Here is a 27874-nt window from a genome sequence, read left to right on the forward strand (position 1 = left end):
CGTGTCAGAAGCTCTCTTTCTGGTATAGGCAGGCAGTTGAGGGGGAGATTAAGAGCTTTTCTGGAATCTACTGGGTTTTGATTACCTTTAACTCAAAATAATGTTCATGCCGAAGTGGCCCATCTTGGGGTGGCCTGCCCGTGGCCCCTACACCCACTTCTGAAACCCCTCTCAGAATTTCTGAGCAGAGGCGGCTTTCAAAACCAAAATAAATCTTTGATTTCTGATCCCACGCCAGTACGTGTGCTCTGAACAGGTTAAGACAGCGGTGAAGCATTTGTCTGTCAGTCATTCACATACGGTTCACGAGGATGGGTCTGCTCTAATGCGTACCAAAGTATGCACAGCAGCAAATGCTGAAGAAGTCTGTCTTGAACCAATGAATGCTGCATTAACAGATCTTTATTCGGCACTTACTATACACACCAGGCACAGGGAATAGATGAGTGAAGTGGTCAAAGACCGCCTCCACCAGGGTGCTCTGACAGGTAAGTGGGAGATTAAATACAGCTATAGGTGCCATAGTGTGGTAAGTACTGTGGGACATATAAAAGGCTTTTTTTTTTTTTAATCCAACTTTTAGGATCAGAGAAGGCTTTCCGAAAAAACAGACATTTACAATGAATCAAGTGAAGGAGAGAGGGGCAGCTGGGGGAGAAAAGCAGGACCTGGGTACTTAAGAAGAGGGGAGACAGCACGGACTGTCCAAAAGATGGAAAGGGTTTCAGGGCATCCCAGAACTCAAGAAAGTAAGTAAACCGTAAGAAATCAGGTTACAGTGTTGAAGACAAGGGCCAGATCTTATGAGACCCCACAAAACATGTGATGACCTTATACCAAGGCAAACCGGAGCCTTTGGAAGCTCTTAAGCAAAGCAGCTACACAATCTAATTTGCTTTTTAATAAGATGCCCCTGGCAATGGTATAGAGGACCAGCAGGGAGTGAGGCTGGAGGCTGGGCCACCAGTTAGAAAGCTGTTACATTACATGTTAGCTGAGGGTACTCTTGGACTAGAGCTGAAGGCAGCAGAAGCCTAGGCAGGTGAGAAGAAGACAACAGAACTAAACGTGTGTGGGCCAAGGTGGTCCCCGATGAACCCCGCTTCCCGTTACTCGTGCCTGTGTGTAGTCCCCTCCCCTTGAATGTGGCACGACCCTTTAAACAAGAGAATGCAACAGCAGTGACCCGGCCAGTCCCAGGCCTAAGCCTGAAGAAGGCGTGGGAGCTTTTGCTCTTGCATTCTGGGGGAAGAGGACCACCATGGAAAAAGCCTAACTGCTCAGAGACTACACTTCTGTGAGAAGCAAGGCCTGGGCCCACAAGCCCAGCCGAGGTCCCAGCCAACAGCCAGCATCAAGCTGCGGGCCAGGTGAGTGAGGCCATCTTGGAAGGCCATCCTCCAGTCCCAGCGAACCAGCTGTTGCCAAGTGAAGCAGAGACAACCCGTCCCTGCCGAGCCCTGCCCAAACGGGGCAATCGTGAGCAAATAAACAAAGCAGTTGTGGCTTTAATTCACTATGTTTTGGGAAAGCTCGGTAAGCGGCAACAGATAACTTAAAATGCCCTCAATTCTTGCATAACCTTATGTTCTAATACTAATCGGCACACCCATGGAATGAAAATGCCGATTATCAACACAACACCCAGCACTTTCTCACCTGAACGGCGTCACCGTTGAAGACCCCATCTATTATGAAATATGTCCAGAACACAGGCCATTCACATTCAATGTTTTCAAAGAGCTTGAGTTCAGCAGGGTCATAATGCAATCGGTTTGGGTCCTGGAATCAAACAGGAGACCGTCTAAAAGGTGATGTCAGATCACATATATAACACCATCGTACCTCACTGGGTTTCCCTCGCTTTCTGATTCAACCCAGCTTTGCGGCTGATAACAATTAGGAGTCTGCTTTAATGGGGAGAAGCTATTTTTGGCAGTTTTCCGTGGAAAAATTTCGGAAAAGTAAATCAGAAATGTACACAAGACTCCTTAGTAGTTTAGATTAAGCTTCCTATATCCCTAACAAATAAATAGCAATTGGCCGATCACGATGCTTGGCAGACTATCTGTTTTACTGAAATCACTCTATCAGTCACGATGGCAAAAAAAAACCCAAGAGGGAGGCCACAGTTGCTCTTTAAAACATCATGTGAGCCACAGAACTGTTTGTCCTTGTCTACAGGCTGCTTTTAAACCACCAGCCTGCTGTCCTCCTGATGATCTTATTCTTCTATTGCCTAACTTCAGCCTCGCTGTCTCCAAAATTAAGACTTCCCTTTCCAATTTTCCAACATGTAATTTTATAATCAAGGAAAGGAGAACACCACAGTGGTGACTTAAATATGAAGCACTTAAGGAACTATAAGAAACAATATTTAAGTACAACCTCTCTTGGGGTTTTATAACCGTCTCGAAGGAAGCGACAGCATCCATAACGCCCCTAAGAAGAAAAAAAAGTGCATTCGATGAAACAGAAGAATTTCTTTGCCTTTTTATTTTGATTCGCGTCAGCCCTTCACCCCCATTCCCATCAGTCTTTTAGTAACGAACGAAATGTGTACCAAGTGCTTTTTGTTCTCAACACAAAAAGTTATTTTTAAGTAATAAGCAAAGTAAATTCAGGTTTGATCAGTGCCAACGAGGGAGTGCCAAAACTTTCCGTCAGAGTATCAGGGCTGGGAGAGTAATTACTGAGAGTTCAGAGTGACCAGCCTTTCAGTCTGATTGGCTGTATCACGCAAAGATGCAAAGGGACCCTCACTGCTTGCAAAAGCCACTAAGGGAGACACTCGGACTGGACTACTTCTACTTGAAAGACTGGAAAGCAGAAAGGACATTTCAGACTCCTCACAGTTAGGCTCTGGATGCAAAGAAGTAGGGTGGCGAGGTGGGGGCAGGGGTAGGGTGGGGTGGGTGGGGCTTCCTAGGACTCTGGGCTGTTGCTGCTGGTTTTCCTGCTGCAGGCTCCGATATTCTATTCGTCTTCGTCTTTCTGGGTGTTAAGAAAGAAGGGCGGTGGCACCGCACTGTTAACGTGCCTCCCTAATCCCTGGATGGCAGTGCTGGGTGCCCGCTCCCAGTTGGGGCTGCTTTAGCGCTGGCTGCGGAGGCAAGCACGCTCTGTGTGGCCAGCTTTGCAGTGTTCTGGGAGTCCTGGGGAGGCCCAGCCCAGAACCCGCTCCCCTTTAAACGCTTCATTCCCTGCATTAACTCCCTGCCTACCTGGACGAGCTCAAACAGCTTCCTTTTACTCCACTAAACCGTGAGACAGCTTCTTTGGGGGTATGACTGGGGACCCTTTAACCCCTTTGAATCCAAGGGCTAAAATCATTTCTATGGAATCTAAGCAGGATCATCAATATGAAGATTTGGGCTTAGGAAATGTAAATTTTTTTTTTTAAGGAAACTTACATTTTTCATCATTTTACTGATAAATCCAGTTGCCTGGACTACTTAATAACATTCTCAGTTTGGTGTACTGTATTATAGTTCGTACATTTCACCTCAAGGCAGGGATCTTTTTTAAATTTTTTTTTAACTTACATCCAAGTTAGTTAGCATATAGCGCCACAATGATTTCAGGGGTAGATTCCTTAATGCCCCTTACCCGTTTAGCCCATCCCCCCTCCCACGCCCCCTCCAGTAACCCCGTTTGTTCTCCATATTTATGGAGAAACATCTCTTATGTTTTGTCCCCCCTCCCTGTTTTTATATTAGTTTTGCTTCCCTTCCCTTACGTTCATCTGTTTTGTCTCTTAAAGCCCTCATATGAGTGGAGTCATATGATATTTGTCTCTAATTTCGCCTAGCATAATACCCTCTGGTTCCATCCACGTAGTTGCAAATGGCAAGATTTCATTCTGTTTGATAAGGCAGGGATTCTTTTAACCTCAATGTAACTTGGGGATTGCCAAGTCCTCAGAAATTGTGCATGAAGTTGGAGGATACTGGGATGTGTGCGTTTTTTTCTGGCAGGGACTTTATAGCTTTCAAGACGTTCTCAAAGAAGTCTGTGATCTCTCACGGGTTAAGAAGCTCTGCTTTAGAAGTACAGGAGGGATACGAATCGGGGTTCAAAGGCACCGGCTTGGGCGCTCGAGCTCAAGCTCTGCTATCAGGAAAAGAACTAAGACACTTGAACGCTCTGAGCCTTTGTTTTCTCACCTGTAGACTCGGCTTTGGATGCTCTGAGTCCACTCAGATAAACCAAGCCTCTGACCTCACGGAGAACCGAGGCCCGGGTGAGCGGCTCCATGTGACCACATGAAACGGGCACATAACACAGGGTAGGGGGGCACCAGCCTGATCAACGCTTACCTGGAGCTTGGAAATAATTTCATTTTTGGTCACATTCACAAGGTTCATATCTTCCACTGCAAAGGCCGGGAAAGAGATAATGGAAAGAAGTCCAGCGTCGATCTCCTTAGACGTTGATGCTCTTGGCAGCATGGAGAACAGAATAGACTGAATGAGAAACAAACAGGTGGCTTTAACCTGGGAGGTGCTGACAGTTACGTACGATATCTAGAGACCATGACCTTAGCCCCAAGGAACACCTGAATAAGTGTGCCAATTCTGAGTAGAGCCTTTTCCTACCAACACGGCCCTCGCTGGGGGACCTCGCCTTCCCAGCCAACGACTCCTGTTCCTTGCGGGACAGAAGGGGCTCGGGGAGAGCACGGTACTGCCTGGAGCGCATGCTGAGAACTGCTGGTCTCCCTCCCTCGGGTGCCTTCTGTAGACTGTGCTGTGTCTTTAGGACACACAGGAGAGGAACTAAGGGCTAATGCGTCAGCAGGCCGGGGTGTGCTGGCTGTGAAGACGGAGACACAGAAGAACACACATATGGGGCTAGCACAGAGAAATGTCCGGCTTCTGTGGAATGTGACTGGGCGGACTGGGTGATCCAGAACCCACTTGAAGAGGGAGTCCAATCCGAGAGACCACACAAACACTCAGGCAAAATGGTAAATAACAGAATTACTTTAGTCCTAGAACTAGGGTTACTTAGTGGCACTATAACATGGCCTCGATTATAAGGTGGTTGGGTTAGGCACTATAAATGAAAGGAAGGTGAAATGATAAGGAAAGTTTGCGAAGGGAAGGTAGCTAACACTGGGATCTAACATGTACAGACATGGGGCTAGCTCCCTGCAAACATAAGCTTACTAACTCTCATATACACATGGTGTACTACACTAACTGATTTTCAAATGTTAAACCAATTTTGCATTCCTGGAATAAATCCCATTTGGTCGTTAAAAAATTTTTTTTTCTATTTTATAAAGAAGGAATTTGGATACTGTGCCCAGGGCACACGAGGGCTCTGAGACTCAGACACAGGGATTCATGTGACAGAACTAGGATTCTAACCGAGGCCCAGCTGGCTGTAAAGCTCACACAGTTTCCCCTAGGGACTATGCATTATTAAGATGTATCATCAGCTTGTTCTGTTAAACCGTAGCTCAAGAAATAAACAGATTCCCCATTCAGGACTATTTAATGTGGGGAAACGGAGTGAGCCGGAAGGTAGGTAAACACAGCGGAACCTTCAGCTTCAGAATAAAGCTCCGTTTTCTTATTTTTATTGTTTTTAATTTTTATTTATTTATTTTTTAAATTTACATCCAAGTTAGTTAGCATATAGTGCCACGATGATCTCAGGGGTAGATTCCTTAATGCCCCTGACCCGTTTAGCCCATCCCCCCTCCCACAACCCCTCCAGTGACCCCTGTTTGTTCTCCATATTTAAGAGTCTCTTATGAGAATAAAGCTTCAGTTTCTAAAGCAAACTGACCTCCAAGCCCAGTTCAGTAACTAGTCGCTCACTCCTAAGGCTCTCTGCCTGCAAACACGGCCCTCCCCCCAGAAGCTCTCCGCGTACAAGCTGATACTTCCACGACCTTGGCGCGGTACCTGGCCCAGAGGGGGCCCTCACTAAGTAAGAGTTTGCTGACTGACCAGCAATCGGTGACCTACTGCCTGCTCGATGGAGTTCCCTAATCTGCAACGAATCACTCCTTTCTCTGACCTATATTTCATGCAGTTTCTACTAATTTTGCCATTTCTCCCATCTCACCTCTCCTCCACTATCCGTCCCGCCCCTCCCCACCCCTCCCCAAGTGAACTAATGCTTGCTAGTCGTCCATTTTGGTGGCACCACGAAATAAACCTGAGAGAAAACCACCTGTATGCTCAAAAACCGAAAAAGATGTTGCCTCCAGCAAAAGAAGGTTGCTGTGATTGCTGACTCTGCAGATACACCTCGTGATCATCGTGTCTTGTGTTTACCCAGTACTTTTTAGCTCATCGAGTGCTCTGACAAACTAAGTTCATTTACTCTGATCCTTACAACCGCCTTGTGTGACGGGAGAGGAAGGTGCCAGCACGCCCGTTTTATGGATGAGGGGACTGAAGCTCAAGGAAGCCAAGTACCACCAAGCGAGAAATGTGAGGAATGTGGGCCGCCCGGCTGGCTCAGTCGGTAGAGCACACGACTCTTGATCTTGGGACTACTACGTTCGAGCCCCATGGTGGAAGCAGATTACTTAAAATCTTCAAAAAACAAAACAAAACAAAAGCGAGAAAGAAAGAAAGGTGAGGAATGTGACGTGGAGCCCAGTCTTCCATTCCATCAGCCTCCTTCCCTCCTGTCTGGACTGTGAGAGGCTTGGAGCTGTTACCTGGCAGTGTTCGACATCATCAGGCAGCACGTGGATCACTGACTTGCGTCCTCCATGGGCTCCAAAGAGGTCCAGTTCGTCAATTGCCTCAAGGGCTGCCTACAAGCACAGGTGTGAATCAGATTTTCTTTCTAGTAAACGGACACTTTCACAGCCACTAGTCCTTTACCATTAAGCAATCTAGCATAAATGCCTTCCCCAAGGTGAGGAAACATATCAGTAAAATTCAGCTAAAGTGTCCTGGAGACAGGTCCTGTCCTTATTTTCAGTGAAATCACAACTTTCCTGGATGTTGCCGCTCTTTGTAGAAACAAGAAAGAAAAAGCAGACTAACGTTTCCCCAAATGAAGTTAGTATTTCTCCCAAAGCGTGAGATGTTAATGAGTTTCTAACATTGTGGGGGGGGGGGGGAAGGGGGGTCACTAAATTCAGACAGCTTTTCTTTCACCTATTTGTGTTAATTTTAACATTAGCAATCTGCCACTTAAGGAAGTTAATTCTTTTAGTATTAAGCTTTCTGTCAGTTGACTGTAACAGAACATATTTATTGTTGTTTTGAAAATTCTAGCTCTGGAGTCTTTATTCTATCCAAAAATATACTTCAGTCTTGAGCAAGAGGGAGGCACATTAAATGTCTAGGGCAAGAGATATAAACCGGTGACTGGCAGACTGAATCTGCCCCACAGGTGTGTTCTGTTTGGCCCGATGAAGTTTCATTTTATTATTTTTTAATGTTTTATTTATTTTTGAGGAGAGAGAGAGAAACAGAGTGTGAACTGTGGAGGGGCAGAGAGAGAGGGAGACAGAATCCGAAGCAGGCTCCAGGCTCTGATCTGTCAGCCCAGAGCCCGACGCGGGGCTCGAACTCATGAGCAGTGAGATCATGACCTGAGCCGAAGTCGGACACCCAACCGACCGAGCCGCCCAGGCACCCCAAGGCCTGAAGTAGTTTTAAAAATGATTTTGAGGGGCGCCTGGGCAGCTCGGTCGGTTAAGTGTCCGACTTCGGCTCAGGTCACGATCTCACACTCCATGAGTTCGAGCCCCGTGTCGGGCTCTGGGCCGACAGCTCAGTGCCTGGAGCCTGCTTCAGATTCTGTGTCTCCCCTTCTCTCTGCCCCTCCCCTGCTCATGCTCTGTCTCTGTCTCAAAAATAAATAAAGACATTTAAAAAAAATTAAAAAAAAAATAAAAATGATTTTGAACTGGAATACTTTTAGAGAAAGTTTCCAGTGCCTCCAATACCCCTCAGTACTTTTCTATCTGGCCAGCTTCCTTTGTTTGTGTTACTTGCCAGACCTGAGCCCACAGGCTTTGGGACTTTTGAGCCCTGCCCTACAAAGCAGTCATATTCTTCAGCTCTCTTTATGACCCAGAAAAGGAGACTGGACATCATACATCCAGATGCCTGGACAACAGCAAGAGCTTAGGCCTGTGGGTGATAATAACGAGGAAGCAGGACACTTATTTTCGGGCACAGGCACACCTCAGTGTAGGAATCCTACATTCTTTACCTATAATCTCAGTTGTCTGGGGTACCTGTGCCACTTGAATTTCATACTTGTGGCTGACTTGAAAAATATGCTCATTAGATTAAATCCATCCCCCTAAAGATGAGAACCAAATCAAAGCAGTTAAAATGCACAGAAGGAAGAACAAACAGGTCAAGACCATCACCTTGGCCATTCCTACAGAGCTTGCGTTCAATTCCGGAATGCCCTGATTAGTCTTATCTCCGCGCTCCCACATTCCATAATCCTGAGGAAGAGAGAGGTAGTCATCAGAGCAGGAAAACGAGGTATATGAGAAGTGCTAGGGAAACATAATTCCTTTATGTTACCCACAGGCACAATGGCACACGAATATCCATTCTCAAAGGTTACAGGATTCACGGCTGTGCTTGTCCTTAATTTCACTTCATTTGACCTCTGTGTAGAATTTAACTCAAGTGGAACAAAAATGCATGCAAAAACACTCTCAATTTTCTTATTCCTAAAAGTTATCAATTTGTAAGAAATTCCTGATTTGTAGAGAACAACATGTTTTATTTCTCTCCAAATGAAATGCTGCCCCTCTATTTAGCTAATCCCTTTGAACTTAAATTGTAAGATAGAATAAAGAAACTTTAACAGATGCATTATAGCTAGTTGAAGCCAACCAAACCGCTTAAAATAATTTAATACCAATTTCTAGCGTTACCTCTTGGGAAAAAGTGCTAAGCAAGGAACAAAAGCCAAAATCGAGTGAGGCACAGAATACTGAACTTGCCCTATCTTTTAAACCAGATTAATAAGAACTGGGTCAGAACATGCCATCCACACAGAGGCTGTGATCCATGCATACCTTTTATAATTCGTATTTTCACTTAGGTGAGGCAAGCGCTGGATACGGTTCTGAAATAACGCTACACGCGCTACTGAAAAATGACAACCCAACAAGAACAGGACCAGTGCCAGAATTGCAGCGTTTATTGTTTGATCTGCAAAGACGACCATTTCCAAAACGTGCACACCAGAGCGGCTTTCGCCTCTGTCCTGCTGGCACACCTTGTAGCTTAGCCCCAGGACTCCTTCCTCCGTAGTCCTCCTATCTGGGCCTTTGCGCGTTCCACGCCATTCTCACTCCAACCCCAGAGCCAAGTGACTCATCCTCAGCAACCGCTTTGATCAGCTCACCCCCCTGTGCAGGACTCTAAAATGACAGACCATTTATTCCCCAGGGGCTCCCGGCCAACTGTCTCTCTCCGGCTGGCCACACACCTCTGTTATCTGGCCCCCGCCCCCTGCACGCCCACAAGCAGACTCTGTTTTCCGCTTGTCTCCAATACTCTGCTTTCAGGCTGTCTCCTCCTTCCCCCGGAGCCCCCTCTCCCCAAGGACCGCTCCCACATTCAGAGTTCATTCCCGCCCATGACTGCACATGCTCTTCCCGCACCGGTCTGCTCACCTAAACCCTACTCACCCTCCAAGGTCTACCTCAAGTCCCACCCTTCCCACAAGGACTTCTCTGGTTTCTTTAGACCTGGGCACTGCCGCCATTTGGAGCCGGATCCTGCCGTGTTTGGGCGCTGCCCGTGCGAGGTGGGATGTTCAGCAGAATCCCTCGCCTCCGCTCACTAGGGGCCAGTAGCTCCCTCCACCGTGTGACAAGCATAAAACTGTTACCAGATGTTGTCCAATGTCCCCCGGGAGGGGAAGATTGCCCCTCGTTGAGAATCGCCTCTTTAGACCCGGGGTAGCCCTTGGACCCAGCCTAGTTTGCCATGTATTTTTGTAAACAAGGTCTGTCTGGGACACAGCCATGCTCACGTGCTCACGTGTTGTCTAGGGCTGCCTTCCTACGACAATGGCACACCTGAGTAGAAGCAACAGGGACCGTAGGGGCTGAAAAGCTGAAAATCTTTACTGTCTGGCCCTTTACAAAAAATGTTTGCCGACCCTTGCTCTAGACCATAGGGCGTTTTTGGGTTTGTTTTTTTTTTTTTTGAAAACAAACTCTACCCTTTCTTTACTTCCCTTACACTCAGCTTTGCAAAGGTTCCTTGTTTTCTAAGAAGTGAGCAAGGCGCCGCCTTCCATATCAGACAGAAGCCTGGAGGAACTGGGTGGGGTTTATACAGTTTACACCCACATCTGGCTCTGGGCCCTCCGCCTGTCGGCTGCGTGGGGGGATCCCCATGCACAGCAGTTCCTACCCACACGCCGACGCGGCCGCCCTTCACCCTGGGTCAGGCCGGCCCGGTACAGGCCACAGGACACGTTTTGGTCTTATTTCAGATCGGAACAATGGGTTCGAGCAGAGCACGTGGCGCATTCCAAAAACATCAACTCCCCAGCTGCGTTCCAGGACGAAAATGTGCACTCTGTGCGCAGAGGTGACAGTCACAGAGCTCTAACCTCGCTAACCTTCTGATCAGCCCCAGTCTGGCCCTCCGAGAATGGTAGGAGTTTTATTCTTCTTAACTGGACACCTGAAAACATTACTGGGGTTGATACTTACAGCGACTTTATATGCAGCTTCTATGTAAAAAACAAGATTCTGTACGAAGGCCACCTCGTCAAGGGTGAAAATAATACGTAAACCTAGTAAAGAAAAACAATAAAGTTACGGACTTACGTTGTGAAGAGAGAGTTGCCAATTACCAACTACAAATACCACACTAGGAAAGAAATCCTTGTACCCCCATTTTCAGTTTTCTTACGAGCGCATCAAAAATTAAGTCTGAAGCATGGGGCGCCTGAGGAGCTCGGTCAGTTGAACATGTGACTTCGGCTCAGGTCATAATCTAACAGTTGATGAGTTTGAGCCCCACACTGGGCCTGCTGCCGTCACCCTGTCAGCATGGAGCCTGCTTCAGATCCTCCGTCCTCCTCTCTCTCTGTCCCTCTCCCACTCATGCTCGCTCTCAAAAAATAAATAAAACATTAAAAAAAATTTTTTTTAATTCAGTCTGAAGTAAATTGGAACAGTTAATGCCTAATCTCTGAAAGAGAAAGGAAGGGAGGAGTGTGTGCCTACAGGTAGTAAAAATGGGAAGAGAAGGTGTGGGGCCTTCCGGTAGTGCTGGATTTGTGCAAAGAAGTTTCCAACAAACCATGAATTTTAGCCCGGAGCAACCAGACACCATTCTTACCCTTGAGTGAGCCAAAGGGTGGGTACATTTCCCCAGTGGCAGACGAGAGAGTAGAGCCCCCGGCGTCAGGAGACAACCCTTAACCTCGTGGAAAGGCGAGCTCCCCAGACCTCCCTAGGGGGCTGCACTGAAGCAGGCGGTGACCAACAGGGCTGGAGTTTTGCTTGGGTCCTTTAACGTTTAGTTGATCATGGCAAATACACATACTTTTAAAGTATGAATTCTTGAAGCTGGTAGAGGTATGGTGAGATATGAACTCTTGCATCAATGGGGGGAGTTTGACTAGTAAACTGTTCTGAAAACAACTGGGTAGTATATGCAAGCAGCCTCTGAATGACACCCAACAGAAGGAAGCAAACGGAGAAGGGGTCAAAGTTGGTATTGCAACATTTAGTTATAATAGGGGGAAAAGAATAAAGGAATGGTTTGATTATAACATATCCACTGATAAAGTCACTAAAATTATGTTTATCGAGAGCTTGTAAGATCATGGGGAAATGCTCAAGTTACAATGCTATATAATAAAGATTATTAGCCCTGCAAACGATAAGACCTTAAATAGAAAAAAAAACTTGGAGGACACACATTCAAATGAAAATGGACAGTGGAATTTTTTCTTTGTATTTTGTTAAATTTTCCAAACTATTTACAGGTTCATATTAATTTTCACAACCAAGAAGTATTTTTTATAAATGCCCGGTGTATTCACAAAGCTGTAACAATATCATTTGTGGATTTCTGCTAACTTTGAGTTTCACACCTGCAGTCCGAACTACACGGGAAGCCTCTAACTCCAAAGGTCAGTTTACCGCTGGTGACGAGAACTTGGCGACACAGCAGCTGACTGACCTAAGCCCCGGGGGCCACAGCGGCAGGCTCTGGCACGGGAGGGACCCTCTGGTTACAGACGAGCTGCAGCCTGAAGCTCAGGAAGCCAACGGCTCGGGCCGAGGGGCAATGCTCACGGTCGGGGACTTCGGGCCCACTCCCGGCATGGGTACTATGGACTGACCGACCACTCCGGGCACATAGCCGAGCTCTAGAAATGACACTGTTTGGGTATAATTCAGGTAGATGAGGGTGTGTCTAGAAGGGGGTGAGCCGGGCAGTGAGAGGAAAAGGCGAAGGGGCCAGGCCTGCTAATACTAGAGAAGAAAATCCTAAGAGGGGGTTTGACGCTGTCTGCAGATATTCAGACTGTCAGAGGTAGATCTGATCTCGGCTGCTCCAGTAAACAGTGGCAGCAAGGAAGCTTTGGGATCAACAGCCCTTTGTCCTACCAGTCCTCAGAAGGTTGGCTATGAGCATGTCACAGAGTCAATGCATGTAACGTTATCAAGAGCATGCTTTTTCTTTACAGAAATAACTTATTTTGAATTCTAATCAATGCCTGTCCCTCCCCACCCCCTTCTCCCTGTACAATGTCACTCCCTGTACAATGGGCTCGAACGACCCTGGCTCACCGGAGGCCGTCATCTGGGCCAGGAACAGGAGGAAGAGGGAGGTGGCATCCACCTGGAGGTGGCCCCACTGGTCGTCACCCACCACGGTGCTGCAGGTGGCGGTGTTGTACTTGGCGTGCAGGCTGTCCTTGGTACTCTGAGTGTGCTTGAACTTCTCCACTTTATGTACCTGAGGGAGGAAGCAAGCCGGCTCCACACAGTAAAGGGGCTGACGGCGGGCGGAGGCCACACCCAAAGTCCATCTCTTAGTTCTAGACCTCTTAGCAGCTACCTCTGGGAGCCAGAGGGATGGAAGGCAGCACATGATCCCCAGTGGGCACCACACAGAGGGGCTGTGTGGGGGATTCTTCCCGTCCGCACCAGAAGGGGCCCGGCCCAGTGGGATTTTAACAAGCTCTGCAGGGCGACGGGTCAAGCCAAAGGGTTTCTTTGTCTGCATATGCCCAGCATGAGCTGTGACACACGGGAGGCACTCAGTAAGAGAGAGAGGGAACAAAGAGGCCCCGTTTAAACTTCAACTTCTTGTTTCCTTATGTCCAAAGGAAAGGGCAACTAGGTCTTCGAAGACTAACCGGGCATATGCTGATGAAGGGCGGGGACAGTATCATTCATCTCGGAATCTGCACACAGTACAAGCTCAGTGAATTGTTTTATTTACTCCTCGCTGAAAATACCAGTAAACAGTAACGTCAAGTTTTAAAAACTCAAGCATTTCAACTCAAATGAAAGGAAACCCTTTTATAAACTCAACAAAATAAACAGTGCTACGTGGCTGTCTGGGAGTGGCTTTAAAAAACAATGATATCTGGGGCGCCTGAGCAGCTCAGTCAGTTAAGTGTCCGACTCTTGATTCTGGCTCAGGTCACGATCTCATGGTTCATGGGATCGAGCCCCATGTGAGCTCTGCACTGACAGCGCAGAACCTGCTTAGGATTCTCTCTCTCCCCCTCTCTCTCTCTCTGCCCCTTCCCTGCCCGTGCTCTCTCTCTCTCTCTCTCTCTCTCTCAAAATAAATAAGTCAACATTGAAAGTAAATAAATAACAATGGTCTCTGCCCCATTTAAAAAAAGGGCATGTTCTCCTTTTACACAAGTAACTCTTCAAAAGAGATTCTGAGTAACGGGGTCCTTTGATTCTGGGTCCTTATTGAAGATAATTTAAAAGGACAAAGAACGTAAAATATTTCCTATTTCTCTTCCACTTGAGAAGAAAAGCTCAAGACGCTTTAGGGATGTTAGCTGTCACCATGTAAATGACAAATACCCACTAAGATGACCTGAAAACACATTTGCCATTTTCTGCCTACCTGTCTCATCATGCACTGGAGAAGACCCCGCATCAGTTTCACCACGTTCTGCGGAAATAAAGCGGGATGAGTGACGAGGCCAGCTTCCCTGCTCCATGAAAACCACCTCCTTACCACGTGGTCGGTAACCAGGGCTGCCTGGAGACCTCACTGAGAAGGCACATCCTGAGCATATACACGTCTTCCGATTGTTTCGATTACCTCCAATCCATCACAAACAAAGAAAATCTGGATGCAGCGACTTATCTCAAATAAAGGGGTTGGACCACATGGCACCTCCAGTTCTGGAATCCACTGGTATTCTAGCGAGACAATTTTTATAAGCCTAGTACCCTGATGTTTAATTCTGATGTCACAATTCTTAGTAATTCATTTTTGTCATGCTAAAGATGAATTAAGTCCACCATCCTGCCCCAAAGTAATGACACTTTGCCAAAAGAGCCATTTGTGACACCATCACTGGACTATTGAGTAAAGTTCTTACAAAATGCAAGTAGCCGCCAAGGTTACTCAATAATACGTATCGCAACCGACTATTGTAATTATTATTATAAATAATAACAATAGTACGATGATAATCAGACATTCTGCCCAGGAGCTGTATAAAACACTTTGCCTGGGTTCTGTGTAATTCTCGCAAACAACCTTACGAGGTGAGTGTCATTATTACCCCACTTTATAGATGAGGAACCTGAGGCTGAGAAAGATGAGGCGACATTGCTAAAGTCACGCAGCTGGCAGGCGTTTGAGCTCTTAGTCAATACGTTATGTTGCCTCCCACTTCCTTCACAATTCAGGCCCATCAAAAGACTGCTCTTAAGATGTCCTATGAGAAACACCATAAAATGAGTTCACAAGTGGCTACAGAATGGGACAGTTTGTAGGTCGAAGTAGACTGGCTGGAAGAAGCTCCCACCCAGGACCACGAGCATCTCCTGTCTTGCAGAACGTACGTGGTTTGCCGAGGAGGAATGTAGTAAAGGCCATGGAAGTTAATTACCAGAGAAAAGTCTGGAGTGAATTATCCTTCAGATCCTTCTGCCTCTAAAATCCTAGGATTCTAGAATACGATTTCACTTTAGGTCATAAACTCTTTTGAGGCAGAAAATGTTACCTCACGATAAGGTTATAACTAACATTGCTATAATTAACATTTCCTACCGTGTACAGCGTGACCATTTGTCAACTGACTTCCCCTCAAGTAAAGAAAACTTATTTTCCATTATGAAGAGGCACAGTGGTTCCCAACTGGGTGGCCATTCCCATCCTCCAGGGGTGAGGGAACATCTGGAAATGTGGGGCCAGGAGCATTTTTACCGTCACCAAGATAAAGATGGGGACTACCGGCATTTAGTGCGTAGGGACCAAGGAGCCTAAGTGTCCTGCCATGCGTGGGCTAGTCTCACACAATGAACGACTGTGCTTCCCAAGCTCCCAGCGCAACAGCATCCCTGCTTCGGATCACTGGAAGATGCCATGTTATCTTCCATAATCAAGGGAAACGTCTCTCTTTAGTTGTCAACCACACTCATCAAAACAACGTGCCCTATTCGTGCCTCGCTATCGTCCGTCGCAGAGCAGCAAATCCAGTCAACTCTAGCCTGCGTCAGAAAATGCTTACAGAGGGGGCGCCTGGGTGGCTCAGTCGGTTAGGCGTCCGACTTCGGCTTGGGTCACGATCTCGCCTTTCATGAGTCCGAGCCCCGCGTCGGGCTCTGCGCTGACAGCTCGGAGCCCGCTTCAGATCCTGTCTCCCTCTCTCTTTGCCCCTCCCCTGCTCACACCCTGTCTCGCAAAAATGAATAAACATTAAAAAAAAAATTAAGACGAAAAGAAAAGCTTACAGAGGAGAGGTACACGGTGTGTGTGCGTGCGTGCACACGTGTGTGTAGACAGGCAGGCTTTACTTTGACTTCGTCTCAAGGGAGGATGGGAAGTGTGATGAACATCCGCATTAAATTATTACGCTGCTAAAAACGGCTCACTTATGTGCTAGCCATCCAACTTCTTGGGGGAGCACCCAGTGCTTGCTATAAACATTTTTTAAAACTACCTCCTGCTCTACCTCCAAGGCTTGGTGATTGTATCGCCTTACACTCAGCAACGTCCAGTCAAACCCAAACCATCCTTCCCTTGCTCCCACAGACAGGTTTCCTCTCTTAAGTTTCCCTACTGTCGTCAAGGCTGCCCACAACTCCTGCCCACTTTGGTTGCTATCACAAGCACTGATCGGGCTGTAAGAACTCTCCCTGGGTCTGACAATCGGCTGGCTGGGAGGGCCAAGGAGGAACGTACGAATCAAAGATAAATCCAAAAGGTTCTCCTGCTAAGAGAACTATAATTTTATATGTCAATGCTTTCTGCTTCAACACCGTCACTCCAAATACTCTGAAAATACCTCCCGTGCTCAAGGGCAGAATATTTTCTTACGTACTCAAGGATGGCAAACCTTTGCCTCGGCGGGTACATCAGTTTCTGATCTGAGAAATCAGTAAGAGGATTTCACAGTGCTGTGATGGTAACATAGGCATGAATATTGGACAACACCAATGTGACTCAAAATTAAAAGGTAACTATAAATTAATAAGACCGCTTTGGAAGGGCTCAAACTAGAAAGGAATTTCTAAGGGAAATTCCGAAAATGTTTCAAGCAGTAGCAATACCGTTTGGAGAAATACCCTTTCAACATGACTACTACAAAGCATACACTCTGGAACGTATATTTCTGGTGTGTTCTTTGGAAACAGTCATTATATGAGTGTATAATGGCACTGTGTATGTAAGTATATGTAAAATGGACAGAGCATGGGAGAGAGACATGTAGCTAGTTAGAAATGTGGACGCTTTCTTTTCCTGTTCAGAATAGTATGATTTTTATTGTTTTTAAGGAAGACAAAAAATCTCAAAGAGAAAGACCAATGAGAGGTGGAGGCTACCTAAGCACCCCCCTAAAATATTCTATAGCAGGAATGGACGGGGCGCGTACACCGAACGGTTCTACACAAACAGCTACCTCCTTGGAGGCTTTTCAGTTCAGGGGAAAGGGGCTGAGCAGCGAACGTGGCTGCCACTCGGCATTACCTGCTCCAGCTCGTAGGCTTTGGCCTTGTCCTCGTCGCGGTCGGCATTCTTGCGGTAGGCCATGCCCAGGCCCCACACGGCCAGAATGCTGTAGATGTTATCCCGCACCCAGGCGTCCTTCTGTTCGTGACTGGCTGACAGCAGCCCTGTGACCGGATTCTGTTAGAGAAGAGACACAAAATGACTCGGCGCCACCTTCACCCAACTCCTGGCAAACGGACGCCTGCCCTGAGGGGGCACGCCGAGGGCCGGGATGAGGAGTAGAAATGGGAGTTCTGGTCCTTCCTTGCTCTGCCACCAACAGCATGGTCTTGCGTGAGAAGTGACGTCACTCCTCTGTGGTTCCCTCATCTATATAATAGAAATATTAGCCTAGAAAGTCTCTAGGGAACCTTCTAACGCTGAAGTTCTTGTGCTTTCAAACCAGATCATACCGTTGTGACAAACAAAACGACCGACCAATAGAAAAAGCCCACGGGTCTTAACAAATCTGCGCACCACAGGCTTCAGGTCTTCTCCTGCCTGTATGCTTCCACATCAGCTGGGGAGACATTGAACCTGGAGCGAGAGACCCAGATGCGGGGCCCCACTCCACCAGTCCAGCTCTGTGTGCCAGGGGAAGCCGCCTACCCTATCCGGGCCTCCAAGGCCTTGTCTGTAATCCAGACATTTCACGTGCCCAAAAAGGACACGCTAAGCAACAGGACATCGGAGGTCCTATTTAGCTATGATATTTAAAATTTGTTTTTAATGTTTATTTATTTTGAGAGGGACAGAACACGAGCGGGGGTGGGGCAGAGAGGGAGGGAGACCCAGAACCCGAAGCTGGCTCTGGGCTCCGAGCCGTCAGCACAGAGCCCGACGCGGGGCTCGAACCCACGCGCCGTGAGATCGTGACCCGAGCCGAAGCCGGACGCTTAACCGACTGAGCCACCCAGGTGCCCCTAGCTATGATATTTAAAAGGGCAGCCGAGTCACTAAAAAGCCAGATCTTCACACACAAAAAAGTACACACAATATTCTTGACAGCATTAGTCACAATAACTCAAAAGTGGAGACAACCCAGATGCCCGTCAACTGATGAATGAACAAAATGTAGTCTATACAATGAAATATCATTCAGCAATAAAAAGGAATGAAGAAGCATTCATATATGCTACAGCATGGGTGAACCTGGCAAACATAATGCTAAGTAAAAAAAAGCTGGTCACAAAGGACCACATGTTCTCTCATTCCATTTATATGAAACGTCCAGAATAGGTTAACCTGTAGAGATAGAAAGATTAATGGTTGTTTAGGGTGGGGGTGGGGGGCGGGTAGAAGGAAATGGGGTGTGAGTGACTGTTAACAGGTCACTTTCTGGAGCTGATCAAATTGCTCCAAAATTGATCATGGTGATGATGCACGACTCTGTAAATATACTGAAAACCATTACACTGTTTACTTTAAACAGATGAAATGTACGGTAAGTAAATTATATCCCAATAAAGCTATTATTTTTTTAAAAGCCAGTGCTAATAACTCTGTGCCTAGAAATAAAATGGATAAGATAGAAAAAGAGTGACATAAAGATCAAGCCTTGTTGACCTGTCCTGAAAATATGTAAAGAAATATGTATCTGATAAAATACGTCCAATAAAATACAGGGCCTTGCCAGCTTAAAAAAAATTACTCAAAAGAGTACTAAATTATTTACAAGGAGGCTCACGAAAAAACTGTTGGGTAATTTCAAAGTGATAGTGCCACGGTTATTAGATAAAAGAAAACACTGGCATAGTTCCAAACGGTCCCACATGAGGAATTAAATAGTGGACTTTCTCCTTTAACTAATCTATGCCCTCTTCAAAAGCATCTAAAACTCAACTGAAACCGCCCACAGGGGCAACAGAGTTTTGTCTTTTGACACAGCTCCATGGCCAACAATTGTACATCAATCATTTTAAAGAACTGAAGTCTAGAAATGGCTGAGTGAAGGTGTGAGTCTTAGTCCAACATCGGACAACTGGGGTTTTTAAAAAAAAATCCAACAATGTATAACATAAGCAACTTTAACTGTTCTGAGGCCAGTTGGCTAATCCCAGGACGGGAATCATCAGGAGATCCAGAGAAAGAAATCAGCCCCTTCCTCGAATATCCGTCAACTGAGAGTCCACGGAGACAAACAGCCTTCCGATGAGACAGCAGTGACCACCGACACATAGTGCCAAGTGTGGCTTGGATTATGAAATGTCACTGTCCTGTTAGCTGGAAGTTACTTCTTTGATTCTTTACTTTGGGCTTACCTGGTGAACTGGATTAGTTTATCTCCACCCAGAGCTATTATGTCTGAACTCCTCGTTTCACTACAGGGATGCAGTCTGGGTGTTGAGATCCCCACATTCAAGAATACCTACTCAAACCATGTTAAACTGCGGTGCTACTGCACTCAGTGAAAGGAGTTATGAACAGTAAGTTATGAATTTAGTATTTAAAAACATTTTTTTAATGTTTTTTTTTTTATTTTTGAGACAGTGACAGAGCATGAACGGGGGAGGGGCAGAGAGAGAGGGAGACACAGAATCCGAAGTGGGCTCCAGGCTCCGGGCCCGATGAGGGGCTCGAACCCGTGAACCGTGAGATCGTGACCCGAGCCGAACATGGACACCTAACGGACTGAGCCGCCCAGCAGCCCCTTGAATTTACTATTATGAACTGAACATTTGTGTCTATTCAGACGCTGAAATCTAATTCCCAACGTGATGCTATTCGGAGGTGGGGCCTTTGGGAGGCGATTAGTGAGGGTAGAGCCCTCACGAATGGCACCTAGTGCCCTTACAGAAGGGGCCAGAATGCCAGCTTGCTCTCTCTGCCACGTGAGGTTGCAACAAGAAGCCGGCTGTCTGCAACCTGGAAGAGGGCCGTCACCAGAACCTGACCACGCTGGCACCCTCGTCTTGGACTTCCCAGCCTCCAGAACTGTGAGAAATAAATTTCTGTTGTTTCAGCTCGCCCGTCTGTGGTATTTTGTTACGGCAGCCCCAGCTAAGACTGGCTTCTTTCTCTAAGTTTATAAAAAATAATGTGCTGTGTTGGAAGACGTGGGAGGTTCCATTTTGATGTAATTCATAAAAACTGAAACGACCACAGATCGGGAGATACTGTGCGATGCCCAGTCTGCTGTCCCTTCTTCTAACCGAGCGAGTGGCTTTGCCTTTGTGCTACTTACTCCCCTCCTTAAAGGTGGCTTATGCTGCACCCCTGCATTCTCACTCACTGGTTTCTGTGAACCACCCAACAGGTCCATCCCTTCAGAGCTCTCTCTGGGGTCTTCTACTTGCATTAGCTATCTAAACGGAAGGGGCCTTCATATCTGCTGCAATTTTACAAGCCAAACACAAACAGCCAAACTGCAGACAACAGGAGGAAAGTGGGCAGAGCTTTTTTCAGGCTAAGCCAATGGCTTCAGATATGATCATTTTAACCATATGCTGCTTTTCAATCTTTTAAAAATATAATTGTACCTATACCCCCACATAGCCTTCAGCGTATTATGTTTAAGAGCAGAGGTGCTGGGAGGCACCTGGGTGGCTCAATCGGTTAAGCATCCGACTCTTAATTTCGGCTCAGGTCATGATCCCACAGCCATGGGATCGAGCCCCGTGTGGGGCTCTGCACTGAGCGTGGAGCCTGCTTAAGATACTCTCTCTCACTCTGTCTCTCCCTCTGCCCCTCTCCCCGACTTGCGCTCGTGCGCGCGCTCTCTCTCTCAAAAGGAGAGTGTTGTTGGTGAGAATTAAATGAGTAATTCAAATCAAGCATTTTGGACTGTATCTACCATAAATCAGTGCTCAGTAACTGCTAACTATATTATCACAACCTATCTGAACAGATTTCATTCACATTACTTCTTTTTCATAGAATTATTTCAGGAAATCCGATGGGGAAGATGGGGATAGTGGTTAGGGGAACAACCTACAAGTCTGCTTAGCGTAACCGTCATTATTTTTATTAGGAAAAAAAAAAGCCTGGTGCCTTCTTTTATTTTTATAGTAAATATGGCTAGTGGATATATTTATCCCATTGATATGTTTGAGAAAAAAACCCTGGCAACTCTCCACCCTCTCCACCCCCAGGTCTTTGCCTTTCCCCTTCTTTAGCCCTGAATTTTGCTCACTCAAATCAATCTTCCCTGTTTTACTAAACTCTCTGTGTACTTTACCTGTAAGAGTAAATTAACATTAGTGACAAATTCTGTAATAAGCACCATGACCGCTCGACAACCGTTTCCCGAGGTGACAGGTGTGGGGCCATGAAGGAAGAAGATGGGGCGGACTGCAGACAATGGGGCTATGAGGACAGCCATGAAGAGTCAAGGGTAGTGTCCCAATGTGGAGAAGGCACAGGCCTGAGCCAGGAGACTCAGCACCCCTGCTGTGAGGGAACTGACAAATGATACCCTTCAACTCGAGGAGAAGAGGCCTGAGACAATGAGCCCAAAATAAATTGTGTTTCATTGAGCACAAGGGGCCAACAGTTGGGCATCTTGTCCTTCAGTTTCAGTCATCTGATGGCCCCTCTTACCTCTTCCACCACTTCTGCATTTCTAAATTAGAGAAAGTGCCCTTCTTGGCGCCTGTTTGTGAGAGAAAGGCCTAGAGTGAATTGGGCCCAGGGCTTGGCGTCTTATAATACCAAACATTCATTTCTCTTCCATGCCTCATGTCCATCGCTGGTCGACCGTGGTTCTGCTCGGTCTTGTCTTTCTTCTAGGAACCAGCCTACTGGAGCAGCCTGTACCCACAACACTGCCCATCCCATGGCAGGGGAGAAGAAAGACAGCGAACCCTGAGCTGCCTCTTCAGGCTGCCAGCCAGAATGGACACATATTACCTCCCCTCTCATCTCATGCATGAAACCAAGTCTCATGGCCATTTCGGAGTTCAACAAGGGAGAGATGTGAAATCCTCCCCTAAGGATGGGAAGCAAACAGTTGTGAACTATTATGTGAACAATTATGTAAACAACTATTATGTAAAGAATTGTGAATAATTATGCTGTCATGATGACCTTACCTGCTAGCTGTGGTGGGTTGGGACCCCCACCTTTATAGCCCACTGATAAGTGAATCTGTAGCGATCAGAGATTAACATGGTAATGAGCCATTTGCATTTTGCTTTTTGGCTTATAAAAAAGTCTCTCTCTGTCTTTCAAAAATGAATAAATGTTAAAAAAAAAAGACTGGCTTATAAAAAAGTATTAAATAAATGATAATTCCTACTCTTTAGGACAGGGGTAGGAGGAAAAAGGAATTGAGATATTAATATCAGGTAAGGTCTTTGCTGACTTTACTGCAAAGAATATTACCAGGGATACAGAGGAATATTACATAAAAATGAAAGAGTCAGTTCACCATGAAGACTTAACAATCCTAAATTTGTCTCTACCTAATAAGAAGTAAAGGGATAGACACACAGAGGTCAGAGTACAGAGTCCAGAAACAGATCCACACAAATATGACAAATTGATTTTTGACAAAAGTCTACAGACAAACGGGGAAAGGACAGTCTTTTTTTTTTTTTTAAGATTTTATTTTTAAGTAATCTCTACACCCAACATGTGTCTCAAACTTGCAACCCTAAGATCAAAAGTTTCATGATCTACCGACTGAGCCAGCCAGGCACCCCGAAAGGACAGTTATTATTTTAATAAGTGGTGTTGGAACACAGAAATACAAAGGGTAATAAAAGAATACTATGAACCATTATGTGCCAACAAATTGGATAACTCAGAATAAATGAATAAATTCCTAGAAGCACACAACTTTCTAAAACTCAATCACACAAACCTCACCATACTCATGGAATGGAAGAATTGTTAAGTTAATTAAATTAATTGTTAAAATGTCCATTCTACCCAAAGCAATCTACAGGTTCAAGGCAATCCCTATCAAAATACCAATAGCATTTTTCACAAAACTAGAACAAAAAAAAATCCTAAAATTTGTATAAAACCACAAAAGACCCCAAATAGCCAAAGCAATCTTGAGAAAGAAGAACAAAGCTGGAGGTATCACAACCCCAGGTTTCAACATATACTACAAAGCTATGGTAATGAAAACATTATGGTACTGGCACAAAGACAGACACATAGATCAATAGAACAAAACAGCCAGCCCAGAAATAAACCCATGATTATATAATCAATTAACCTACAACAAAGGAGGTCAGACTATACGATGGAGAAAAGACAGTCTCTTCAATAAATGGTTCTGGGAAAACTGGATAGCTATATGCAAAAGAATGGAAATGGGCCCCTTTTTTAGACCATACACAAAAACTAGCGTGAAATGGGTTAAAGACTTAAACCTAAGACCTGAAATCATAAAACTCCTAAAAGAAAACATGAGCAGTAATTACATGGACACTGGACTTAGCAACGTATTTATGGATAGGTCTCCTCAGGCAAGGGAAACAAAAGCAAAAATTAACTAATGGGACTACACCAAGTAAAAAGCTTTTGCACAGTGAAGGAAATCATCAACAAAACAAAAAGGCAACCTACTGAATGGGAGAAGATATTTGCAAATAATATATCTGATAGAGGGTTTATACCCAAAGTATAACAAGAACCTATACAACTCAATAACAACAACAAAAAAGCAAATAATCTGATTTAAAAATGGGCAGAAGATCTGAATAGACATTTTTCCAAAGGAGACATACAAATGGCCAACGGACACATGAAAAGATGCTCAACACCAGTAATCACCAGGGAAACACAAATCAAAACCATAATGGGATCACCTTAAACCTGTCAGAATGACTAGAATGAAAACGACAACAAATGGCAAGCATTAGCAAGGATGTGGAGAAAAGGGAACACTTGTGCACTGTTGGTAGGAATGCAAACTAGTGCAGCCACTATGGAAAATAGTACTGAGGTTCCTCAAAAAGATAAAAAATAGAAATACCATACAATCCAGTAATTTCACTACCCAAAGAAAATGAAAACACTTATTAAAAAAGATATATGCACTCCTATGTTTACTGCATCATTATTTACAATAGCCAAGATAAGGAGGCAATCCAAGTTTCCACTGACAAACGAATGGAAAAAGAAGATGTGGTTTGTATATACAATGAAATGTTCCTTGGCCATAAAAGAGTAAGACTGTGCCATTTGTGACAACATGGATGGACCTAGAGGGTTATGCTAAGAGAAAGACAAGTACCGTATGATTTCACTTATATGTGGAATCTAAAAAACAAAAACAAACAGAAACAGATTCATAAGTACAAAGAACAAACTGGTGGTTGCCAAGGGGTGGGAGGTGGTGAGAGGATGAGTGAAACAAGTGAAGACGATTAAGAAGGACAAACTTCCAGTTATAAAATAAATAAGTCACAGGGATGAAAAGTACAGCATAGGAAATACAGTCACAGCAGATGGTAACTATACTTACTGTGGTGAGCATTTCATAATGTATATAATTGTCAAATCACTGTACTGTATACCTGAAACTAACATAAAACTAACATAACACCACTTACTGTGGTGAGCATTTCATAATGTATATAATTGTCAAATCACTGTACTGTATACCTGAAACTAACATAACACAAACAACTACACTTGAATTAAAAAAAAATACTCAAAGAAATATTGAAACCACTCAAGGAAAGAATGAGAATAATAAAAAGATGTGCTATTTTTAAAAATGTGACTAAACAAAAACAATAAACTTAGATGTCAAAATTGTTGTTAACATGGTTCTAGAGCAAAGCAAATACCGGGCATCCATATGCAAGAAAATGAATCTCAATCTCAATCCTGCATCTCCTACAAGAGTTAACTCAGGGACGCCTGTGTGGTTCAGTCAGTTAAGAGTCCAACTCTTGATTTCAGCTCAGGTCATGATCTCACAGTCATGAGATCAAGCACCGTGTTGGGCTCCATGCTGAGCTTGGAGCCCGCTAGGGATTCTCTCCCCCATCCTCTCTCTCTGCCTCTCCCCTGCTCACTCTCTCTCTCTCAAAATAAATAAATAAAACATTACAAAAATTAACTCAAAATCACAGATCTCAATGTTAAATGGAAACCTATAAAACTTTTATAAGCAAACACAGAAGAAAAACCTTCATGACCTACAGCTGGGCGGAATTAGCCATGATAGTACTAAAAGGAAGATCCATTGAAGAAAAACCGATAAATTGGACTTGAGTAAAATTAAAGACTTTTGCTCTGCGAAGGACACTGTTAAGAGATAAAAAACAAACAAACAAACAAAAACAAGCTACAGACTAGGAGAAACTATTTGCAAGTCACATACTCAACAAGAGAAGTGTGAACTCTCAAAACTCAACAGTAAGAAAACAAACAGCCTAATTTAAAAATTGGTAAAAACAAACAAAAAAACTTGGATGCTTCACTTAAGAGGATTTGACAGATGACAAATAAGCACATAAAAAGCTCAACATCATTAGCTATTAAGTAAATACAAATTAAAACTACTATGAGCTATCACTACATACCTATTAAGATGGCTACAATTAAAAATACTGCCATTACTAAGTGTTGACAGAGACGTAGAATCACTGGAATCCTCTTATGTTGCTGGTGGGAATGCAAAGTGGTGCTGCCGCTCTAGAGAACGGTTTGGCAATTTCTTTTTTTTTTTTTTTAAGCTTATTTATTTTGAGAGAGAGAGAAAAAGAGAGCATGAGCAGGGGAGAGGCAGAGAGAGAGAGAGGAGAGAATCTCAAGCAGGCTCCACACTGCCAGCACAGAGCTCAACGTGGGGCTCGATCTCACAAACCGTGGGATCATGACCTGAACAGAAACCAAGAGTCAGATGCTTAACTGACTGAGCCACCCAGGTGCCCCCAGTTTGACAATTTCTAATAAACTTGAACACTTACCCTACAACCCAGCAATCCTGTTCCTGAATATTTACCCTGGAGAAACAGAGACCTCTACAAGCAACGTGTAAGGCAGCTCAATTCTTAACTACCAAAAACTGGAAACTCAAATGTCCTTCAATAGGTGAATGGATAAACACACTGGGATATATCCCTATAATGAATACTACCTAGCAATGAAAAGAACAAACTATTGATATACAGCAACTTGGATGAATTTCACAGGCCTTATGCTAAGTAAAAGAAGCCACTAGCAAAGGTTACATACCACATGATTCCACTTACATGACATTCTTGAAAAGACAAAACTACAGCGATAGAGAAGTGATCGGTGGTTTCCAGGGGTTAAGGGTGGGGAGAGGGTGTGACAAAGGGGTAGCAGGAGGGAGATCTTTTGGGGTTGAAGGAACTGCTTTGTATCTTGATTATGGTTATGGTTACATGACTCTACACGTTTTAAAATTCACAGAACTGTACACTAAATATATGAAAAAGGAAATTGTTATTTCTAGCACTTTTTAAAAAAAATTTTATTGTGACATAATTCATACACCATATACTTTACCCATTTAAAGGGTACAATTCAATGGTTTTTGCTATAGTTACAGACTTACAGAAACATGGCAGTTAATTTTAGAATATTTTCATCACTCCGAAATGAAACCCCGTACCCATTAAAAGTCATTTCCCATCTGCCCCTGACCTTCAAACTCCCAGGCCTTGGCAACCACTAATCTACTTTCTGTTCCTATAGATTTGCCTGGACATTTTGTATAAACAGCCTCATACCATATGTGATCTCTCATGCCCGGCTTCTTTCAATCAGCATAATGTGTTCCAGGTCTTTCAATGTTATAGAGGTGTCAGTACTCCATCCCTTCTTATTGCAAATAACATTCCACTGTATAGACATAGTAAATTTTGTGTTCCCACTCATCAGTGGATGAACATTTTGGTTTCGGCAAGTGTAGGGGTACAGGGGTAGAGGACGACCAAAGAAAACAGTATACATGACTTCCTAAGAGTGGTGTGCATGTAGTTGAAAAAACACATATTCAACATTATAAGTATCTACTTGAAAAATGAAAAAAATGAAAGCTAAAGCCTTCATACAAGCTCAAGAAAGAACACTTACACAATCTTGGCTGGTGGCAATACAAAGATGATTCTCAGAGCAAGCAGGAAACGGAGATTTTAACAACAGAAGAGAACAGAGATGTTGAAACGGTGATAGTTACTGCCCTTAGAGGGTGTGTAGAGGGGACAGGAGAGACAGGTTAAGAGCTGCAAAGTAGATGCTGAGCCAGTACTGGACCAGGAGAATGCTTATGGACTTGGGCAACCGGTCAAAACAAACTAGAAAGAATTCAACAAGAATTTATTTATTGGGCTCATATGCTTAATAAATGTTTGCTGAACTAATTTTATTAGCCAACACTCCCACACATTCGAGTCGACTCAGTTCCCTTTACACATACATTCCTGCCCCAGGGGCCCCAACACATCTTTAACAGAACCTCTTCTCTCTTTTCCAAATCACCCCCTCCTTCCTAACTCCAGCAGCTACCCTGTGACACTGACATTATCCGGTCCCAACACTTAGGTGCAAGAAATTTCAACCATACAACAATGACTACAAGTTTTAACAGTAACCTACCAACAGCATATGAGTGGATACCAAAAAAGCCAATGCTGTGTTAATGGAAGCAAAGTTTTCAGATGAGAGAAATGAAAGTCTCACTAAACTGCCAGCCTCACAGAGCACATCTAGCATATTTAGTCACTGCCAAACACCATGTTTTATTCATT

At 44.7% G+C, this 27874-nt stretch overlaps 1 protein-coding gene across 5 annotated transcripts in view; it reads right to left on the reverse strand.

The window, feature by feature from the left end:
• The window catches only part of PHKA2 (phosphorylase kinase regulatory subunit alpha 2), a 70558-nt gene that overhangs the window by 30597 nt on the left and 12087 nt on the right, over positions 1–27874 (reverse strand). For all 5 annotated transcript variants that reach the window (XM_047075967.1, XM_047075966.1, XM_047075965.1 and 2 more), the window contains exons 3-11: positions 17169–17327; positions 14088–14135; positions 12782–12950; positions 10685–10767; positions 8363–8443; positions 6686–6784; positions 4320–4466; positions 2389–2442; positions 1660–1782 (exon numbers count right to left, since the gene is read on the reverse strand). In XM_047075967.1, the coding sequence (XP_046931923.1) occupies positions 1660–1782; positions 2389–2442; positions 4320–4466; positions 6686–6784; positions 8363–8443; positions 10685–10767; positions 12782–12950; positions 14088–14135; positions 17169–17327 (963 nt within the window). The remainder of the gene's footprint in view (positions 1–1659; positions 1783–2388; positions 2443–4319; positions 4467–6685; positions 6785–8362; positions 8444–10684; positions 10768–12781; positions 12951–14087; positions 14136–17168; positions 17328–27874) is intronic.

This window comes from Lynx rufus, unplaced genomic scaffold, assembly GCF_022079265.1.
Source record: "Lynx rufus isolate CCGP_SWC_20201006 ecotype Redwood Valley unplaced genomic scaffold, mLynRuf1.p SCAF_14, whole genome shotgun sequence".
NCBI lineage: Eukaryota > Metazoa > Chordata > Mammalia > Carnivora > Felidae > Lynx > Lynx rufus.